Source organism: Eptatretus burgeri, chromosome 3, assembly GCF_056783735.1.
Source record: "Eptatretus burgeri isolate ZD-2024b chromosome 3, Ebu_testis_v1, whole genome shotgun sequence".
NCBI lineage: Eukaryota > Metazoa > Chordata > Myxini > Myxiniformes > Myxinidae > Eptatretus > Eptatretus burgeri.
This window is the reverse complement of record NC_140963.1, coordinates 27,014,589-27,038,606: the sequence shown is the minus strand read 5'-3', so window position 1 is coordinate 27,038,606 and position 24,018 is coordinate 27,014,589. Positions and strand designations below refer to the sequence as shown.

Below are 24,018 nucleotides of genomic sequence, written 5' to 3'. Positions count from 1 at the left end.
AATCAGGGTTTCACATGGTATCAAATAAATTAGAAAATTCTCTGAGACTATTGTTACCTCTTATTTGTGATCTAAAGTATCCTTTCATTGCTGAAAAAGAAGTAACAAAATGTCCATAGAAGGGTAACCAGAACAAGATACAAATTGATTGTCAGTGATAATAGAGTTAGAGTTGAGATGGCATCTGCTACTGGATGAAATTATTGATTCCATAACCTCACTGAAAACTCAGGAAGAACAAAAATATTATTCCCATTTTGGGTGAATATTTCAACATTTAATACTTTAACATTTAAAATAATACGCCCCGATATATATATATATATATATATATATATATATATATATATATATATATATATATATATATATATATATATATATATATATCGGGCGTATAAAAAGCACAATGATAAAAGCTGTCATGCAAGCCAGATGATGTGAAGATGAAGGGATTAATTCCATCAAGCCTCATCACTCGAAAACTATCAAACTTTGACAAAACAAGTTGGATTTTCTCTGAAACTTTAAATGATTTCTTCCAATTTGGAAACATTGACAAAGCAACAACTCAAATGACTTTAAAAAAGAAACAAAAGCTTCTCTATTTTGTAACCAAATTTAGATATTCACCTTCATCATTGGCAGTCATAACTTATTATTTTTCACAAAAGATGAAATTGAAAAGGATTACAGAAGAGAAACAAATTGTTCAACTGGAAATAGTTGAGTGATGAAAACAATTGGGCCTTTATCTATTTAAATAAAGACTGCCTTCTTCAAACTTTTGAGTTGAATGCACAATTATCCTCAAAAGAGATTTGCTGGAGGAGAAAATTTGATAGGTTTTTAATGGACTGTCTTATAGCCTTTCAGAGTTGTTATTACAGTCAAAATCAAGCCAAAGGGCCACTGTATCTATCTCAAAAGCTTGGCACAGCAATATTCTAATTCGTTGTGCAGAACTGTAATGTTGTTACTTGCCAAACGATGATGTTCGACAATAAGGGAAAAGCAGAAAGCATATTAGACATACTGGGTTTACATTGCCTCCAAGGCAAGGAAACTGCAGCGTTCTGCATTCATCTTGAACAGCATTAAGAGGCAATTGAATTAAAATCGACATGTACTTGTGCTACACAGGATTGAAAGCACAAACAAGGAGAATGACATTTGTTCAAACTTCTGCTTTGTGATTACAGGATATGTTACATAATGATTTAATAAAATTCAAATTCCCTTTTCTGAATTGTTTAATCTGTTGGTCAAAACAAGCTGCAAGGCCCTTAGCCATGGTCTTCGTGTGGTCGACATATAATAAAACAAAATGGATTACTCACAATTTATTTTCAGAGTCCCTCATTGTGAGTAACACTCGACCCAAATAAAGCCAATGGAAATCTGACGCAACACGCCCGAACAGTGTATAATTATCAGCAGAGGTCTCCAGGCCTGATGTGCTCAGCCCACCAGAAAACCAAGATGGCGGACATTATTTTGGTGGGTGGAGTCAAGTGAAAATGTGGGTGGGGTCTGTCAGCTATCTGACCAATGGGTTCACATTTCAAAAAATTATCCCCAACAATAACTCTAATGACAACAGCAACAAAAACAACAACAACAATCATGTGGAGCTCTTGCAGACCTGCGACATGTCACAGGTAAAAATATTATTGATGTACAAAAAGAAAATACAAATCACAAACAACAGATGCACCACAAATTATGGCAACTTCCTTACAGATAAATGTCTTCCCTGATATCAGGAGAGTTATATTTGCACCGATGCATGAGCAGGTTATTTTGGAAACAAAATTATGACCATTTTAAAGTGTCTTCTGGGCAATTATCTCCATGTGCAGCTTCAGTCTGAATGTAAAAATGAAATAAATGGATTTATTTACCAATCACTAAACAGAACAGTGTTGTCGAGGTTGAAAACACATGATCAGAGAAACATCATTAGAAATTCCCTTTCTCATTCCTTCCTCCAAACCATGGTTCCCCTCTTGTTTTTGATTATTCCTAACTTCTTGTACTCTCCATCATCCTCTCTACCCAATATTTTCTCCATTTGATGTTTTTCCCCATTTCAACCAGGAAGGCGATCTTACACAACCACCTCATCCCAAAAATATTATGTTTGTGGAGTAGATGGAGGAATTTCATCGCAAAGGTCAGATTGTAAAGTCTAGCATGGTCCTTGGTCGAGCAGGAGACATCTCGATGTAATTTAATTTGGGAAACTGTCAGTTTAAGATTGTTATGCGTCACTGCACGGGGGCCGTTGCTGTGTTAATTGGGTAGGGTTTAAGGCTAATTTCTTCCAGTATGTGATGGCCCCTGTGACTTTTTCCTATGTTTTTGTATTTACAAAACCAAAAATAAAAGAACCACGTTTTCAACAACAACAAAAGACCCGAACATTTCTGAGCAGGCAAGAAACCCTGCCTTCTCGGCTTGGTACCGGCAAGTCATGACGCCTAGGCTGATGATTGGTCAGTGTGATGTCGGAGAAGAGGGCATGATCGGAGAGTGGATAGTTGGGTGAGGTTTGCAATTGAGAAGAGGGACTCGCTGCCTGGTCCCTCCTTGACACGGTGAAGAAGGCTATGTGATTCTTGTGTTCATGCTGTGTGAATTTGCCCGTGTGCTGGAGCAAGACGCGAGCATTACTGTTTGGCTGAGTTGTAAAGTTGTACGTTCATGGAAGAGAGAGAGAGAGAGAGAGAGAGAGAGAGAGAGAGAGAGAGAGAGAGAGAGAGAGAGAGAGAGAGAGAGAGAGAGGAAGAGGAGCACACCTCTCAGCCATAACTTGGCGTTATCCTGTTGTGTGTTCGAGGAGGAAGATAGGCCATCATTGGGAGCGGAACTCGTGTTAATTAACAGAAGAATATTTGTTCGTGAGAATAGGCTGCGCAGCGGTTGGTGAACCCTGGTGTTGAATACCGCCACACAAATTACCTCATGTACATTTACCGTGCAGAGAGCAGCTTGGCGCCATTTTGGGTGTGGTTTTATGTTTGAGGAAAAACTTAATTTCATTTGAATGTTATATATTGAACATGAATCGGAAAACAAACCTGGAGATTAGCAGAAGCCGACTATGACTGAATTTGTCCTGATTGTGCTTGTGCAGAGAGGAGATAATTGTTTTACTCTGTCTGCCTCTCTAGCAGTCAATCAAAATTGAAAATCATTCCAAAAAGGAAACGTACTGTTTTTAAGGATATCATAAAGGAACCAAACACCAGGCATGAAGAACGAATGTAATGTGTCAAATAAAGTGGTGTAAAAGATTGCATCACTTGGGGTTGTGAGAGGGGTTGAGGACTTGGGTTTGGGTGGAGGAGGGGTTGAGGACTTGGGGTTGGACAGAGGGAGGAGTAGAGGACTTGGGGTTGGGGGGTGAGGACTTTAAGTTGGAACGTGGGGGGTTCAGGACTTCAAGTCACATTTTAAATTATGTGGAATAGACACAGGTCCCTGAAAGTAACAATCATATTAATAACAATAATAATACATTATTATAAAACTAGCATTTCCTGGTCATAATTATAATATCCGGGTCCCTCCTTCTGCCCCTTCCCCTCCCCTCCCTCAACCCACCCCCTGCTTCCTCCCACCCCACACCCCCTGCCTCCTCCCACCCATCTCCCCTTCCTCTGGACTCCCACCCTATCCCTTCCCCTCCCTCCTCCAACCCCTGCCTCCTCCCACACCCCTCCCTCTGGACTCCCACCACCCCCTCCCCCTGATTAGTGCAGGTTGGTTTTGGAGATTCCCACTCTCTGGGGACATGTACAATGCAAAAATGCAAGTTCTCTCCTCAGCTGACTTTCAATACCCTCTTCCACCACCACCGGGTGGGGCTACATGATACACATTTACATAGAGAATTTTTATTGACCTTCCCTCCCGAATCCACGTGACGACAGATGAAACCAAGTCACCCATGTTGACCACAATCTCGAACTTATCCATGTGCCATGTTTTGTGGCAATTGGCCCAAAAGTTTTGGGGTGATTGGTGTTATACACACTGACACACAGACCCACATCAACAGTCAGACAGATCATGACATTTATTTTTGAGATAAATCAAATTAAATCAAAACAGTCACTGATTCAACGAAAAGTTGCCCGTACCCGCATGGGATTCTAACCGGAATAGGGATGGAGGTGGCAAATATGCAAATGTCGTCTTCTGTCATCGAGCCGGCAAGCTCGGAGCAACAATTTACATTTATTGGCACATATGATGCAATTTAAATGTGCTAATGGCAGTGAGGTGCATCATTTTAAACTGTTTGTTCAATATATATATATATATATATATATATATATATATAGCTTTTTGATGCCCAGGGTCCGTAATAAACATTTGTATTGGTGTCAAAGTCAGTGACCAAATGCAAATTGGTCGTAGGATTGGCATGGCTTTAGGAGGTAATGAAGATGAAACACAAAATACATTGACTACCCAACCCTTTAATCAATCAACTTTGTAGAAAATACACAAACTGGTGGAATTATGGCAAGTAGTTTTGTTTGTTTTTCACAGTACAAAGATTTTTTCGAATCAGTAGAAAGCCCAAATAATAATTAAAGGACAAGTTCTACAACCTTACGTCATCTATTTTATTCAACCACGATATGTGGAGTGTAATTTTTGCAAATGAATGTTTTTCAATCAGGGCCTTATTTTTTGCAATTAAAATAATTACCAGCTTCCTTAACGTGGCGTTTCACTTAGTTGGTCTTGAAATGTTCACCAAAACCATTGAGTTGTACACAGCTGAATTATCTCTGCATTATGACCATCCACTCCCATTGCACTTGAGTGCTCTGCTGTAATTGTTATGTATTCTGTACGACTGGATTTTAAATGCAGATTCTGAAATTCGTGAAATGGATAAGTGAAAAGGATATATTTTTTTTAATGCCAGATTTAGTGTTTGCAAAACTCATGCCACCCACCATGTGAGTGTCATCTAAAATTTATCACAATTGCAACATTTATTTATTTACTTTAATCACATAGCAAGAAGTGTCAAAAGATGTGCTGAAAACTTACCGACTGGATATCATGAGCGAGTAGCAGAAAGTGCTGATCAGGAGACACAGTAAATCTTGACTGCAAAAGATCAATCTGCAGAAAGAAAGGAAACAGCCACTCATAACTTAGATCTATCTCTCCAATGGCTGGCAAAGCAAAGCCATGGAAAGGAACACACAAAGTAGGCCTTCTCATCATCATTGTTCATTTCATTAAGTTTCCATCTGTCGTCAATGATGATAGTTAATGTCATGCAATAAATCCATTCATTGAGGTTTTAACCAAAGCAGCAGGTTAACAATAAAACTTATCTATGAAATGATGTTTTTGTTCTTCATGAAAAATACATTTATATTTTCTCTGTTTAGGAATCGGATTCGGCAGAAAGTAGTTGTTCATAAGACTAAGATTAATACGTTTAGACAAGTAAGCACGCTTTATCATCCATATATAAATTTATGCATGAAGTCAACTCAGCTGTGATGCTTCCAAAAATGGAATGTTGCATCTTATTTGCAAACATGGTAATTTAAACTAGTTTGGCCCTTTGTGTACTGGAAGCAACTATAGTGTTTTATTCACCTGTTCAACTATTTAGTTCAACTACATGGTATTCAGAGAATATGAATCCCATGCAATCTTGAGAAGGACTTGGTGTGAGCCAACTCTTCTGGCGGCAAATTTGTAATTGCATCTATCGACCAGAGTGAGCGATAATGTCGAGGATGAATAACATATTACAGTAATAATGGTTATACATAATAACAGGAATAACAAGCAAAAAACAAAGATGAAGTCATCAGGAGGAATCTGGATAGGACTCGGGTTTCAGCTGCTACTGCTTTACCATCAAACCCATCCAGACACAGCCAAGTGAGCCTGATTCAAAGTAAAATTTTAAAAAAGAACCCAGATCGAAAAAATTTTTATAATTTGGGGTGCCAGACCATGCGTATGATCAGGTTGAAATTTAAAACATATATTCCCCATCATTACTCAATCATAATTTTGAAGTTTCACTTCGATTGATGCAGCGGTTCGAGAAAGAGTTTTAAAAATACTTTCCTTCAATCCAATGTGGCTGCCAAACCATTTGACATCAATTATTCATGAACACCCAAGTATTCTCAAAGGTTGGGAAACGTGTGAAGTTTCCCCTCGATATGCCATCCGTTCTGGTGATGAAGATTTTAAAATGTTTTTGGGTAAATCCAATGTGGCTGCCAAACAATGTGATCTATGACCTCATAGGTGGGAAACTTTTTGTTTATCATGGATAAGCAGTCGTACCTGAAAAGTTTCACCTCGATCTGTTCAGCCGTTTTGGAGAAGAATATTTTTGAAGGTTTAACAACAACAAAAAAATGGCTGCCGAACCACATAACCAATGATGTCATCATTTTTTTTTTATTGACCAATTTATCCCCAGATGACCGTCAAAGGTTTTCATACTGATTGGATGTAGCATTCTATGTATGTAATTATGACGTTATAACAAAGGCACCAATGACATCACAAAAAAAATTAAATCACTTATTCCCCATGACACAGGAGCTGTGTTTCAATCTATGGTGAAAATGTTGTGCCAATCCGACAAGTGGTTGCAAAGAAAAGGGAATGACAAAATGTAGACACATATGTTCTACGACCGATTGCTTAACCCCGCTTTTTGCTTGAGGAGAGTGGGCTTCTTGTTGTTGTTCTTTTTCACAATTCTCTTTATTCGTTCTAATTCTTGCTTTTTCTTCTCTTTCATCTCTTTTACTCTCTATTCCTCTCTTTATCCCCCACCGCGCGGCGGAAGGGGGATATTGTCACCCGGTCGTCCGTCCGGCTGTCCGTCCGTCCGGCGTCAACATTTATAGCTGTGAGTGCGATAACTCATAAACTGTTTGCCATATCGATTTGAAATTTGGGTCACACATGTACCACCTGAAAAGGAAGAAGCTTATTGATTTTGGGCATGGCCGGATCCAAGATGGCCGACTGGGGCGGCCATCTTGAAAAAATGTTTTTTGTAATAAATGGAAAACCGCTTATCTGATTTCAATTATTTTTGGTTACTACGTTCCTCACCCCTGGGGAACTTTTTCCAACATGGTTTCGGCCCGCTCGGACATCCAATATGGCCGCCAGGCAGCCAAGTCGAAAAAAACGACGTTATCGCGATATAGGCTCTAATTTTTTTCTTTTCTGATGAAACTTGCTGGAAATGTAGGTAACGGAACGAAGTAGGTTGCTATTGAATTTTGGCCATGTCGAACATCAAATATGGCCACCAGGCAGCCATCTTGAAAAATGACATTATCGCGAAATAGGCCTAAAAATTTTTTCTTTTCCAACGAAACTTGCTGGGAGGGTAGGTGATGGGACGAAGTAGGTTTCTATTGAATTTCTGCCCCGTCGGACATCCAATATAGCCGCCAGGCAGCCATGTTGAAAAAAATGACGTTATCACGATATAGGCTCTAATTTTTTTATCCCCCGCTGCGTGGCGGAAGGGGGATATTGTTTTTCTTTTCTAATGAAACTTGCTGGGAAGGTAGGTAACGGGACGAAGTCGGTTGCTGTTGAATTTTGGCCATGTCGAACATCCAATATGGCCGCCAGGCAGCCATCTTTAAAAATGATATCGCGAAATCGGTACGAAATTTTTTTTTCTTTTCCAACGAAACTTGCTGGAAGCGTAGTTAATGGGATGAAGTAGGTTTCTATTGAATTTCTGTCCCGTCGGACATTCAATATGGCCGCCAGGCAGCCATCTTGAAAAGCGATGCCATCGTGAAATATGCCTTTAATTTTTTTCATTTCCGACCAAAACTTGCTGGGAGGATAGGTAACAGGACGAAGTAAGTTCATATTGAATTTCGGCCCCGTCGGACATCCAATATGGCCACCAGGCAGCCATCTTGAAAAATTACTTTTTTTGGCCACATAATTTGTGTGGCGGTGGATTCCCCATCTCTGATGGGTATGTTTTGTTGTCTATCTCTCTCAGGAGAAGTGAATTCTTGCAGAAATTTTTCTGTAAGGTTCACTTGGCTGTGCCTGGATGAGTGGCTGTGCTGAAACCCAAATCCAATCCAGGTTCCTCCTGATGACTCCCTCTTTGCTCTTTACTTCTTTGGGTTCCTTCTCGGTCTTCCGTTTCACGAGAAATAGAGGCGAATTTTTCGTTGGAGAAGCTGAGCGAAAGTGGTTACGTTGAGTTTACTTTAAAAAAGCAATGAATTTCTATTGACTTACCAATAATTTAAGCAAAGCAAGTTCTTAGATCTTAGTCCAAATCAAAATGACCTTGAAGATGTAGGTGCATATGCCGTGAAAAGATATACATGAACAATACTTCATTTAACTTCATTTCGTTCGAGCATTGTCATCACTCTCAGTAGATGTATTGCAAGAAAAAGGTTCGTTGAAGGAAATCTTCGCTAAAGTGGGAACATTTTGTCATGTAGTGTGAAATGTAGAACCACAAGTGTATTGCCCTTATTATTGTTGCTTCATATCTTACTTTATTTGGACATCCTCTGTCACATGAACAGAAATTGGAAGCAGGATTCATCCATGGCAAAATACTTGCTCAAGAAAAAGACAAAGATTAATATGGACAAGTACACACACAAGCATTTAAAGGCCATTCCCCCCCCCTCCCTAAAGTGGGGGTTAGCCTTGCGGGGCCCCATAACAATCTACTCCACTTTACCCTATTTTCTGCATCTCCCCTTCTTAATATGGATAAGTACGTACAAGTTAAATGAGATACTGATATCAAAAATTACAGGAAAGTGTCATCTAAGCAAAAGCAAGTCCATATTGTGCCAGTTATAATCAGAAGGACAGAGGATGTGTTTGAGAGGAAGTGGATGAAAGTTGCTGTCCATTCACGCCACAGGTTTTTGGAAAGATGTCATAGCTCTGAAAAGGAAGGAGATAATCTACAATATGGGGCCATCAGCAGTGGGTGTCCTTGGAAGGAGGAGTCCGGAGGCCTCATAAAGTGCAGAAAGAAGGAAATGGCATACATGTTACAGTCGAAGGCACATCATAGCCATAAGGATCATAAGCTATGCAAAATAAGGCCTGGGGGATGCGAGAGAAGGCATGTGCCATCCTTGAGGCCCCAGCCATTGAAATGAGGTTGACAAGAGGGCTCACTCTCATTATCAAAGGGTTCCCTGTTTTACATTCTCCATATACTAAGTCAGTCATGTTCTCAGCCAGTGTACATATCAGTGACATGATTGTGACAGCATTTACTCAAAGTGAAAAATCGGAGGAATATTTTGCAATATATATGCAGGAATGACATTGTGCTCAGCTGTTTAAAAAAAAGAGAGAGAGAGAGATAGAGATAGAGATAGAGATAGAGATAGAGATAGAGATAGAGATAGAGATAGAGATAGAGATAGAGATAGAGATAGAGATAGAGATAGAGATAGAGATAGAGATAGAGATAGAGATAGAGATAGAGATAGAGATAGAGATAGAGATAGAGATAGAGATAGAGATAGAGATAGAGATAGAGATAGAGATAGAGATAGAGATAGAGATAGAGAGAGAGAGAGAGAGAGAGAGAAGAAAAAATGGAGATTCCAGAATTTATCTGAATTCAATTTCAACTGAATTCTGAAAGCCTCCACACATCACTCCAATGAGCCTCAATCTCCTTATATAGGCTTGTTGTATCCTTGATTGAAGTAAGCATAGCAAACAGGTAACGTGTTCATCATTTTTGTGCGAACAAAGGTTATTTTCTAGGTTGCAACAGAAAAATTCCAGATTATCCCGTTTACACGTTTTTATATTTTTTTTTTTTGGGGGGGGGCATTCAGAGTCAATGGTTGTGGAGTAGCTCGAACACAGAATGGATCAGGACACAACATAACAAAGGAACAGCAGAAAGAGAAGAGGGAAATGCCAACGGTATGGCCGAGGGAGAAAATAGAAGGAGACAGTCAAACAAGGGATGCAGGTAATGATGAGGAGTAGGGGAGCATGCAAGGGGTGAGAAGATGGATACAGAAGCACGATTTGGAGGTGGGTGGGGTGGGGTGGGGGGGTGAAGATTGGGGGTGGTTTAACAGGTGTAGAAAAGATCATGGTTTTGGATGAGGGATGATCTGAGATGGTGGTGAATGGCTGTCTTAAATACCTGGAGGGAAGATTGAGATTAAAGAGAATGCGCAAGTTGGTTCTACGGGTGTGAAAAAAAAAAGACGAAAATGAGTGGAGGTGATCAGTGATTCTGGATTTTGGGAGTTTCACAAGAAGGGGATTGCTGGTGGACTGCATGCACCGGTAGTGGGGCAGATAACAGCAATTTTTGAGAGAAATCGTGCAAATGATGATACAAGCATCAAATTTGGCACATTTGTTCTCCAGGGGATTCTTATCAAATCTGCCTGATTGGCCATTTGAAAATCCAAGATGGTGGCCATTTTTCAAGATGGCCGCCAAATTAGCCTCCCAAAGTTGACTTTTTGCTTAGAAGTATTTGTAGTTGTCCTAATTTGCATGATCTAGGTGTGGATTCCTATGTTTTCAAGCCTGCTGGAGTGGATTTTCCTGTTATTAAAGCCCCCTGACACACTTTTTCTGATTTTGCACCACGTTAATGATTGTCATGTGAAGCTGAGGCCATTCTGCAACCAGGCCCTGGCTCGTAAATGTTCAAAGTTATGCATACCATGCGAATGTTCCTCCAGCTGCGACTGTCCACATATGCAGCTGCAGAGTGCTGTGCAGGGGAGCCCTGACTGAAAGCACTTGCATCTCTGGTTGCAACCTTTCTTACAGGAACACTTGGTCAGTTCCTGACAGCTGGCTGCAATAGGGGGTCGTGTTGTCCAACATATCTGCCACATCTCTCCTTTCTGTGTCCATCCCCATTCAGCGGGACTGCTCGTGTCTGGACTGGAGATGGTTCCCTGGCCCCAGATGATCCCAGCCTGATAGGCTGCACGCTTTGCATGTTCTCCGAGGGCTGCCTGTGTTGGTGGAATTGAGTTGTACGGCCTCTGCTTGCGGGCAAAGAGATCCAGTCTTGCTCCGTCCACACCAGTGGCTGCGCTTGATCTGTCATACATGAGGACAATGAATCTCTCCAGCCTCTGCAGGTCAAGATCACGAATCAATGTTGGATGCTGGCTGAGATTGGTGAATGTTTCAGAAACCTGGCAAAGCAGTTGTACTGCAGGAGCTGTGATATAGAAAGGTCAGATTTCGATGCTCCATGCTGGAGTTGGGACTTGATGTCTGCGCCATGTTCGACCATGCATACAAACTGCAGAAGTGATGGTGGTACAGCCTCTTCTCGGTCTGTGTCGGGAAACGTGCTGCTGAAATGCAACTTTTGATAGAGCATGTCTCGTCTTATTATCCCAGCAGCTTTCGCTAGATGGATCGCTTCACCGTATTTGGATGCTTGTGTGAGGATTGAGCCTTCATCATTCTCAAAAGCCAGCAGAACATCTCGTCCTTGGTGATGAGCTTGCAGCTTGGGGATGTGAAAAAGCAGCTGGTCCTTAAGTCGAGTAGGATGAACATAAGGCGATTCAACACCAAGCTGCTCCAGCCTCTGCTTGTAAAGCATGGTCATATCAGCAAGCCTGAAAATGGGTGGATCTGTACTATCACTGGCAGTTTTCATCTCACTAATGTAGGTGACCAGTTCGGAGAAAGCAATTGGATATGCTTCCTTCCAGTGCTCCTGTGCTTTCTCTTGCTCCTGCGCCTTCAGGTAGTCTCGTTCTCGGTTATACAGTGCCACCAAGCAGGCAGGGTGATATTTCAGTTCTTGTACTAAGACATCTCCTACACTCAGTTTGGCAAGGAGTTTTCTATCACTGAGTGTTTTTTCACATTTGTTTATTCTCTTATTCAATTTCATTGTCATTGTTTCTTTAAGCTCACCCCCTTGGGTTTCGCAAAGAAAACATTCTTGTGTTTTAGCTTCTTGGATCTTTCGTGGGATATTACTTCTACTGCCCTCATCACTAGCACCTGCAGGGAATGATCTTTTTTCAGCTCTGTGTAACTTTGTGTTGTTAAATAGAAGCCTGCAACTCTCATGATATCGTGCCTTGTTTTGTCTCAAGGTTGCCTCTATCCCATCACCTTCGTCAAGTCTTGCAGGGTCTAGCTTGATTGGTAGTGCATTGAGTGAGTGAAACAGAGGAATATTTCTTGCCAAGTTCACATACCCATCATTTCCTCTTTTGGCAGGATTGGCCTGGGGGGACTTTAGATCTTCTTTCTTAACCTCCTGACATAGGCAACACTTGGTCCAGACAGTGTTCCATGATTTACCAGTGGAACTCACGTCCATGGCCAGTATGACGTTCAGGATCGAGGGTTTATCCTTTTACCATGCTGTACATGTATAATGGACACTTTCCTGTATGGGATACAACTAGGTTCATGCATCTGCCCTACACCTAGTCCGATTGTTCATCCAGTATCATAAGTCCTGTGCGATCTGTACACCATCCAGAAAATTAAAACCCCGTTATCCTTGACTCAGCTCTCCCGTGCTGGCACGTCCTGTCGATTCAGGTGCGGCTGTCTAACTAATCCGGAGTTGATTAGGCAACATGTGGGACACTAGTAAGTTGTTGCAGTATGATGCCAACATACAATTCCTACTTGACTGACACTGAACCCCATGCTGAGTTTCACAGCAGTGATGTCACCAATGTGCCTTGGTAGTGCCCGACAATCACTCCTCCAAGAAATTCTTACTTGACGATGAACTGGAGATGTTGATTAACGGACTAGTAAGTGGCCTGGATTCAATCAGAACATCTGTTTCATCAACTTCGTGCACTTCGAAAATTTGGAGCTAGATGTACTCCATCACATGCAGAGACCTTCTGTGTGCTACCCTCATCAAGTTTAGCCCGCGAGCCAATGCGGTTTACCAGGGTGTGGCCGATGCTGTGCACTCGCAACTTCTTGGAGCCATAGATGAGAGTTGGGCCAGTGATGAGGACCAGTGCCAGTAGTCCATCCAAGGGATGTGGCTGACTGCTGAAACAAAAGTACTACCACTAGCACTACACCCCATGCATAAGTTGCTACTACTACATACATGTTAAATCATGCAAACGTATGAAAATCATAAACAAATGTGCAAAATCTGAAAAAGTGTGCATCAGGGGGCTTTAAAAACAGGAAAATCCACTCCAGCAGGCTTGAAAACATCGGAATCCACACTTAGATCATGCAAATCGGACAACCACAAATACTTCGAAGCAAAAAGTCAACTTGGCCGCCATCTTGGATTTTCAAATGGCCAATCGGGCAGATTTGATCAGAAAGCCCTGCAGAACAGAAATGCCAAATTTGATGCTTGTATCATAATTTGCACGATTTTTCTACTATCTACTAGACTACTGGCAGATACATGAGTGGGAGGACAAAGCACCGAGAGGGCAGAGGGTGCAAAACCAAAAAGGAGGTGGAAGAAGATGGAGAGACCACCAACCTGTCGGCATGTGTTACATTTGGGAACTGTGATCATGGAAGGTACGTTTTCAACAACTTTAAATTTCAAAATAATTACTTGTGACTAGAAACCAAATGGTATGTTATTACCACCGACACCGAAGGTGGACTGAGGTTATGTTTTCACCCCTGTTTGTCTGTTTCTTCGTCTGTTTGTGAGCACGATATCTCAGAGTTCTGGACAGATTTGGATGGAACTTGGTGGACAGGTTGGGTGTGTGAAAAGCTCGACCGTTAGATTTCGGTGAAGATCTGTATACGGTGAAGATAATATTTTTTGTGATTCTTCACCATTGAGAGATAGGATGAAAAACAACACATACCACAATATCTCATAAAGTTGTGGACATATTTAAAAATATACACATGACAATCTTTGGAAATAATCAGCAGAATTAATTTACTCTTGTCTGGGTCAAAGAGATCAATATCAACTGCAAAAGGGAGGAATTTCTTTGACAGTATGTTCAACATCTGCATAATACTGTTACGGTTCGATGAACCGTATGCATTAAAACATACAGCTGACCTAAAGTTAGTTATGCCATTAAGTACATGTGTAGACAGATTTCCTCCTCGTGTTTAGTGGGAAATTGAAGGGGTGCGTTGTGATGTTTTTTTTTCGTCAGGGTAATACATCTTCATATTCCACCCCCCATCCTGATCCACTGTCCACCTGCTGTATCCGAAGGTGTGTTGGCCTGGGCAAAATCTTTGTGTTGTGGCTTCTTTTTGATGAGTCCAGACACGCGTGGAGGGGGGTGGGGGGGCGGGTTTCTCCCGGCATGGCCGAAACCATGCCCAGAAATGGCAGACCCATGGAGGGCCTCTCCAATCAGGGCGGACAGTGGCGTCAGCTTCACCAAGACCCTCCCCGCTGAGAGAGATCTGTGAATTGCGAAGCGATCCTCAACGTAGAGTCCTTGGCTGGGAGATAAATTACGGCACAATCCTGAAAGGGTAGAGAGATAATTCCATGTGGGTCGGCCGTGTTAGCTGGAGTTTGAGGTTGGAGAGAAACAGCGTTGGAGCGAGACAGTGGTTGGAGTGAGACGGTTGGAGTCGTGGGTTGCCAAAGAAGGAAGGAGGGTCGTGATTCGGAGGGTCTGCCCACATTTCGCCTCGGCGGCCCGTCTGTTGCGCTGGTTCGAGGGCGCCCGATCTTTACAGGGTCTCTCGTGGGTCCTATCGGCGGCCCTGATCCCCGTCTTGGACTTCGCTCTGCTCCACCCGGGCTCCTTCGCGGATACGGTGTCTGCGCATGTGGCTGTGGGGTGAGCTGCATGACCACTGGCAGGTGACGCACCATGGAGCATCCCTTCCCTCTCATGTGCAGGTACCCCAAAATAACTGCGACCTCAGCTCACCTCCCTCTCTGGCTGCGGGGGTCCTTTGCAATACACCTGGGTTTATTTTCGTCTGAGTGCGCGTCTGAGTGTATGGCGCCGTCTTAAAGTAGAACTGTTTAAGTGTTTGATCATTGTAAATCTTGCCTGTATATCCCGCGATAAGTCTGCTCTGAGTCCTTTTGTAAGTTGATTGTGAATAAACCATTATTAGAAATGTTCCAGTTCGTTTTTGTCTTTTTCTTAATTGGTCCAGCATGGTTCGGATCTGAGTTTAGCCGGGTCTTTATCCCCGATAATCTGTTCATCCGAGCTGGTACGTTCTTGGCGGGTCCGCTCGGCTGCATCCGAACCGGAAAGGTCGTTGGTAGAGTAAAAAGCCTGGTGTTGGCTAAGTGGTGAGAGTGGCGGCTTGGGATCCGAGGGTCCTGAGTTCAAGCCCCGTTGGCCGCTGAATGAAAATACACCAGGAGGTTGACTCAGCCTGTCATCCTTCTGAGGTCGGCAAAATGACTACTAGTGTACTGGTAAGGGGGACAATGCATTCGCAGCACAGCCGCGTCCAAACCAATGATGCAACACAGAGAGAGAGAGAAAGAGAAAGAGATAGAGAGAAAGAGAGAGAGAAAGAGAGAGAGAGAGAAAGAGAGAGAGAGAGAAAGAGAGAGAGAGAAAGAGAGAAAGAGAGAAGGAGAGAAAGAGAGAAAGAGAGAAAGAGAGATGGAGAGAGAACGAGAGATGGAGAGAGATGGAGAGAGATGGAGAGAGAACGAGAGAGAACGAGAGAGAACGAGAGAGAACGAGAGAGAACGAGAGAGAACGAGAGAGAACGAGAGAGAACGAGAGAGAACGAGAGAGAACGAGAGAGAACGAGAGAGAACGAGAGAGAACGAGAGAGAACGAGAGAGAACGAGAGAGAACGAGAGAGAACGAGAGAGAACGAGAGAGAACGAGAGAGAACGAGAGAGAACGAGAGAGAACGAGAGAGAACGAGAGAGAACGAGAGAGAACGAGAGAGAACGAGAGAGAACGAGAGAGAACGAGAGAGAACGAGAGAGAACGAGAGAGAACGAGAGAGAACGAGAGAGAACGAGAGAGAACGAGAGAGAACGAGAGAGAACGAGAGAGAACGAGAGAGAACGAGAGAGAACGAGAGAGAACGAGAGAGAACGAGAGAGAACGAGAGAGAACGAGAGAGAACGAGAGAGAACGAGAGAGAACGAGAGAGAACGAGAGAGAACGAGAGAGAACGAGAGAGAACGAGAGAGAACGAGAGAGAACGAGAGAGAACGAGAGAGAACGAGAGAACGAGAGAGAACGAGAGAGAACGAGAGAGAACGAGAGAGAACGAGAGAGAACGAGAGAGAACGAGAGAGAACGAGAGAACGAGAGAACGAGAGAGAGAGAGAGAGAGAGAGAACGAGAGAGAGAGAGAGAGAGAGAGAGAGAGAGAGAGAGAGAGAGAGAGAGAGAGAGAGAGAAAGAGAAATCGATAGATAGATAGATAGATAGATAGATGGACAGACAGATATATATATATATATATATATATATATATATATATATATATATATATATATATATATATATATATATATATATATATATATGATAGAGTGATCCGGTTTGGGAAAGACGTACTAAGGGTGTGGTTCCCCGGTAGATGACACCGCGTGGTTAATGAGGTAAATTGGTTCTCGACAAGAAGACCCTATGCTACGCGATGGAGGTATTGGCGTCCACGGTCGGTAAAGCGACCCGCTGCCTCACGGAATTATCCGTGAGCGACGGCCTACAATTCCGGGAGTCTGGTGGGAGACGACGTAACTTTCCCCACCTAACGGTTGTTCTCGCCACCGGACCTCTGGCCCGCAACAATACCTTTAAGCTTTGGGATAAGCATTTTTAGGAATCTGTTGCTCAATAATTTAACAAAAAATGAAGGATATTTTGACAATTCCATGACAATTCTCTTTCGTCCTTCAAATCTTGTTGAAACTCAGTAATAAATATTATGCCATCTTTAGCTTTGGCATGCAACCTTATGAGGTGAACCAATCATATCAGTTTGTTGACAATGAAAATTTAATTTTTTTTTTACTGTATTGCTGTTTTGATGCAACATCGTTTTATTTCAATTACAATGATCACCTAACAATCAATAATAACTGTTCCCAAGTCTGTTGCTCCTTTAGATTTTTCCAAACTTTTGCTTTGTAATAAAAATTAATTGTTGGCCATATAGAGTTGTCGATGTTCAATCTTATAAATAAAACAGATGATTGCTGTATATTTACTAGACATACTTGCATTGTACGACATACTTAATCGGCATACTCGCATCGTGATAAGCAGAGGGTGGAGCTTGGACTACGCATGCGCATTTGCCAAAAATTAGCTCCTGCCCCACACCCTCTTACATGTCAGAAGATTTGCAGCTCAGCATTCCTCTTGGTAAAAGACAGCACACTGAGCAGTAAAATAATAAATTATTTATTAAAGCCTGACGTTGCCAGAACAACGAGTTCTCTTCATCAGAGGGATTAAGGTGGTAAAAAGCACAAGCATCCTTACGTGCACAGCTGCTAAAGGATAAGGAGCACATGAAAAAATTTGACAGAAAGAACGTCATCTCTTACATACCATGTGAAGATTGTGAAGCCAACAATGTTGGACAAACATCCAAATGCTTAATCACATGGCTAACCAAACAACACACTGTGAGGAAACAAGACAGACTGTCCTTAGTTGTGATGTAAACCAACCACACACACATACACACACACACACACACACACTAGAAACGATAGCAAAGAAAATAAAAAAAACGACGAAGAGGCTCACAGCAGGAGGAAACAAGGTCAAAATATAAATATATATATATATATAAATGTATATAAATGTATACATATATAAATGTATATAAATGTGTATATAAATAAATGTATATATATATATATATATATATATATATATATATAAATATATATATATATATATATATATATATATATATATATATATATATATATATATATATATATATATATATATAAATAAATGCATATATAAATATATATATATATATATATATATATATATATAAATAAATGCATATATAAATATATATATATATATATATATATATATATATATAAATAAATGCATATATAAATATATATATATATATATATATATATATATATATAATATATATATATATAAATATATATATATATATATATATATATAAATATATATATATATATATATATATATATATATATATATATATATATATATATATATATATATATATATATATATATATATATATATATATATATATATATATATATATACATATATACATATATATACATATATATATATAAGTAGGGTAAGAATACTGATTCTGGCTCACTTTTCCCCATGTAAATGAATGGGGGATTTTCAGCGATTCATATTTTTTTCCTTAAAAATAAATCCCCTTTTTATCCCAAGGTATATTTATTTGTCTCCCCTTTTAACCTGGAGGTTGAACCTCATTGAATTGAACACCTGGGGGTTGAACAGCTCACTCATTGAACCTATAAAGATTTGTTCATTCTCAAATTCCTTCAATAGTTTAATTTTCTTTGCACAATAATCCCCATCTAAAATATTGACAAACAAAACATTTGAATCTTTATATTTTTTAAGATACCCCATTTGTGCCATTACGAAATGATAAACTTCTCTTAATGCTCTTGTTTGACCACCTCCTGAGCCACAGGTTATTTTTTGTTAAACCCCGCCCACTTTTCTTTAAGCCCCGCCCACTTTTGTTAAGCCCCGCCCACTTTCCACAAGGTATTCAATAAGCCCCGCCCACTTTTCTTTAAGCCCCGCCCACTTTTCCTAAGCCCCACCCACTTTTGCTAAGCTCCACCCACTTTTCATAAGGTATTTTTTCTAAGCCACGCCAACTTTTCCTAAGCCCCGCCCACTTTTGCTAAGCTCCGCCCACTTTTCATAAGGTATTTTTTCTAAGCCACGCCCACTTTTCCTACGCCCCGCCCACTTTTGCTAAGCTCCGCCCACTTTTCATAAGGTTTTTTTTCTAAGCCACGCCCACTTTTCCTAAGCTCCGCCTACTTTTGCTAAGCCCCACCCACTCTTACATCATTTCCAGTTCATCTCTGACTCACAAAGAAATCACTAGAAAATTACAGGATGTTATGGTTTTGAAAAATTTCCCAATGAAGGCTTGCCTAGGCTTGCCCAGGGAATTTCCAAAGGAAACCACACCCACCAGTCTTTCTCTATAAAAGCTTCAAACCCAGGCTCCATTTTAAACATTTGTTTTTGCTGGCAATGGTGTTCTGTGTGCTTGTCTCGAACTCTCTGTCTTCTATGGAACTAAACCTTCAAGTTGATGAACTGGATTCAAACCTCTTATCCATTGAGGTAAGATTTTTTATTTTCCTATTTTCAAACTTTGATTGAAGCATACTCATTTAATAATTAAATAACTTAATTAATACATTATTATTTTCTCTCACAGGAAATTGTATCTGAAATACAAAATGAAAATACTGCTTTTGCTACAACTTGGGGGGAAATTGTTGGCTTGGTTGAAGACCTTATGAGCGACCAAGACCTTGAGTGGGATGACTTTGGTGTTCCTTGGAACTCTCTGTCTTGTATGGAACTAAACCTTCAAGTTGATGAACTGGATTCAAACCTCTTATCTATTGAGGTAAGATTTTTTATTTTCCTATTTTCAAACTTTGATTGAAGCATACTCATTTAATAATTAAATAACTTAATTAATACATTATTATTTTCTCTCACAGGAAATTGTGTCTGAAATACGAAATGAAAATACTGCTTTTGCTACAACTTGGGGCGAAATTGTTGGCTTGGTTGAAGACCTTATGAGCGACCAAGACCCACAGAACGAGTTCGTCCTTGATGACCCAACCAAAGAGTTATACCTTGGAGACCAGCAAAATCCTGAAAAAGAGTTTTACAGCAATAGTACTCATTGTGAGTTATCAAGACAATACCCACTGAACAAGTTATACCTTGATGAGCCAGAATACAAGTTTTACCTTGGAGACTCACAAATTTTGAAAAAAATCAAGAAATGAGTTCTGCCTTGATGGTTTAAATAACTACCTTGGAGACTCAGGAAAAGGGTTCTGCCAAGATGGTTCTAAATATGGGGCCTACCTTGGAGACTCACAAATTTTGAAAAAATCAGTAAATGAGTTCTGCCTTGATGGTTTAAATAACTACCTTGGAGACTCAGGAAAAGGGTTCTGCCAAGATGGTTCTAAATATGGGGCCTACCTTGGAGACTCACAAATTTTGAAAAATCAGTAAATGAGTTCTGCCTTGATGGTTTAAATAACTACCTTGGAGACTCAGGAAAAGGGTTCTGCCAAGATGGTTCTAAATATGGGTCCTACCTTGGAGACTCACAAATTTTGAAAAAATCAGTAAATGAGTTATCCTTAAGAGACTTTGTAAGTTGGTTTTACTTTGAATACTTGAAATGTGGGTTCTGGATTGATAACTCACAATGTGATACATATCTTGGAAACTCAACGGGAATGTGGTTATACCTTGAAGACTTGGAAAGTTGGGTTTATGTTGGACACTTGAAACTTTTTTGGGGGCTTTTATTTATTTATTTATTTATTTATTTATTATTATTATTATTTTATTTATTTATATTTTGGAGACTTTTGGAGTTGCTATCACTCTTTGGGATCTAAACCTATCGATGTAGTTCTTTGTCGGATGGTGCTTGATGGGAGCAAGATCAAGAAAGTTCTGGGAAGAAAGTGCAGGGTTACTCCCCCTTTCTACGTCATCAAACCTGAAAGCCTTAAAAGACAGAATTGGAAGAAGAAAAAAAAAAAAAAAATATATATATATATATATATATATATAGGTGGAAATCTCATTTTGAAAAAGACATTGTGTTGGGCGAGGATTGAGTTGGGGTTGAGATTTTGAATGTGAGGGTTGGGGTTGAGATTTTGAATGTGAGGGTTGGGACACACACACATACACATCAACAAACAAAAGTTAAGCCTTGACTATTCAGTTGAGGATTCTGTGTTTGGGGTTCACAGATGTAAGAACGTCCACCCCTTGACACACATTATATACTGTTATACACCTCGGACTTGGCCCTCGAGTGTCCACAACGGTGTATAGTAGGAGGGAGTGAAGCGCCAACCTATTGCTCCCATTGCACACACACACACACACAAACAAAAGTTAAGCCTTGACTATTCAGTTGAGGATTCTGTGTTTGGGGTTCACAGATGTAAGAACGTCCACCCCTTGACACACATTATATACTGTTATACACCTCGGACTTGGCCCTCGAGTGTCCACAAAGGTGTATTATCTGCTTAGTTTTGTCTTTTGTAATTCCTGTGAATAAAATGAACCTAAAATCTCTTCCCTTCCAAATCATATATTTTATAAGTCCAAGGAACTGTATCTATTACATCAACAATTTTAAAAAGTTCTTTCGTCCATCGTTCAGTAAAACCCTTTTCAAAATGAGATTTCCACCTATATATTCTTACGATATCACCAACTTTGAACTTAGGTTTTCTGACATTAATCTCGTTTTCATATTTTAATTTTGTAAATGTTTCTGATGGCTTCATATTCGTTGACGTGTGAATCGTGTCATTATACTTATCCACAATATCCTGAATAAAAGATGACCATTGTTGTGAACCGAGTTGTGTGAATTTTTTATATAGTCTCTCTTTTAAGGTACGATTAAAACGTTCAACAACAACTGCCTTCCCTTCATTAAAGGTACTGTATAATGTAATACTGTTATTTTTTAGAAAATTCATAAATGTCTTGTTATAAAACTCTCTACCCTCATCAGTCCACAATTTTTTAGGTTTTCTCTTACTTTTATTAAATATCTGTTGAAAAGCTAACATAAGAGTATTACCTGTTTTGTTTTTTAAAGGGACAACCCACGCATATCTACTCCTCAAATCAATAACGGTTAAAGCATACTTGTACCCCTTATCATTATTGAGTTCAATCAAGTCAGCAGACCAGATATAATCAACTTCCTTGGAATAAACTTTCCTTCTCTGAAACTTTGTGAATATTGGTTTATGTAATTCATCAGCTAATTGCTCTTCAGTCTTAATAGCATCATTAGAGCCTATGAGTTTTTTGAATTTCCAAGTCCAAGTTTCAATTTAGCACTAATCATCTTCTTCACGATGAACCTATCAACTTTTTCTCTCAAGGTTGGATTTTGTATCAGAGACAAATTATACAACATTTCTCTATCGGCTTCATGCTTTTCTTCCAACGTTGTGGTATTCCCATAATAAATATCGTGTCTCATGCACACTTCATCAACTCTATTGATTGGTTTACTCCAGGATTTAGGATTGTCTGCCTCATCTAATCTTTTATCCAAGTTTGTGCCTGGACCACAGAAAGAATACCCTGGAAGATGTAATTCCCCTGGTATTCCAGTAGTTGTAAATTTACTTCCTGATAAAAACTTTTGTATATCTCCTCCGAGTTTGTGTTTGGAGATAAATTGATTTTTTTGAACCACACACCGAACATATACCTTTTTGTATAACCCTGTTATTTTTACTTTTAATATATGAAATATTTTTAGTATTAGTTTTCTTTTTACATTTGAGACAATAACTCATTTATTTATGAGAAAAATTCCTGCAGAGTGCAAAAACCTTTTTAGTTTCCAACATGCACATTTGAATCTTAATTTTTAAAACATAAAGAATCCTTAGAAATGCCTTCACTCTCTCCTCCATTTATTTAAGAAAAAACTTGAATTAAAATGAATAGCTTGACGATGCTAATAGTTTTGTTGAAAGTATTGCTAATAGACTTGTTAATTCTTTGTATTCCTCCTCGGTGGGTTGAGTTATTTTCTGTAATACCTCTATTCTTTTTTGAATCTCACTGGTTTCCATACTATAATATTTATTTATTCTCTCTCTCTTTCCTCCCTCTCCTCCCTCTCTCTCTTCTCTTTTTCCTCCTTCTCTTTCTTCTCCCTCTCTCTCTTCTCTTTTTCCTCCTTCTCTTTCTTCTCTCTTTCCTCCTTCTCTCTCTTCTCCTTTTCCTCCTTCTCTTTCTTCTCCCTCTCTCTCTTCTCTCTTTCCTCCCTCTCTCTATTCTCTCTTTCCTCCTTCTCTCTTTCCTCCTTCTCCTTTTCCTCCTCTTCCCTCTCTTCTTCAACTCCTTCCTCATCCCTTACTATCCTTGAATCGTTTACACCCCATAGAATATTATACATATATTCATCAGGATTTCTTGTTATTCCTGTATCCAAAATAATTTTTTTTACAACAGGAAACCAATAAAATTTCTTTTGAATTTCTAAAAGAGCCTTACCTTTTCTTAACCTTATAATTTTTTCATTATTTAACATTCTAATTAAATCTAAAGTTGTCGGTTTATCAACATCAGCATAATGCCAATCTTTTATTGAAAATACCTCATTCTTATGTTGTAGAACATATTTATTAAAATACCGAATACCCTTTTCTTGAAGGTATGCTTGGACACAGAAATGATAATTTTCTTGAAGCCTTCTTGCTGTCATTTATGTATTAGAAATATATGTTAGAATAATATTATGGCACGAAACACCTCCCCATCTTCCCATAGTTAAATCATTTTGTATTTCCTTACTTATTATATATAATCCTGTTTTTCTGTTTTCATGAGATAAACAAGGGCAAAACCATTATTATATTTACCCTTATTAAATTCTTTTATTTGTTGTTTACTAATCGTGGCTCCACAAAACTCATTCTCGATACCAAGTGGATAATATTCTTCCTTACGAGACTGATTTAATTGTTCCAGGTCTTCGAGGTTAATTTTAAATGACCAATTATACCCTAAATCATTCATATCATACCCCCATTGTTCTATTCTCATACAAACGATACGCCCTTCTTTATAAAAATTTATTTTAATTCGAACTGTGAATTCTGTATGACCTGGAGATAATATCAACACTTCTGTATCTTTAGAATACACAGCCGTTTTATTTAAGTATATATATTGTGATAAA

The 24,018-nt window shown here is 39.6% G+C and overlaps 1 protein-coding gene across 3 annotated transcripts in view; it reads right to left on the bottom strand.

Annotated features, from left to right (window-relative positions):
* LOC147029591 (inactive dipeptidyl peptidase 10-like) overlaps positions 1-24,018 on the bottom strand; it is a 594,191-nt gene that overhangs the window by 248,903 nt on the left and 321,270 nt on the right. For all 3 annotated transcript variants that reach the window (XM_085872742.1, XM_085872743.1, XM_085872744.1), the window contains exon 5: positions 5,077-5,151. In XM_085872742.1, the coding sequence (XP_085728868.1) occupies positions 5,077-5,151 (75 nt within the window). The remainder of the gene's footprint in view (positions 1-5,076; positions 5,152-24,018) is intronic.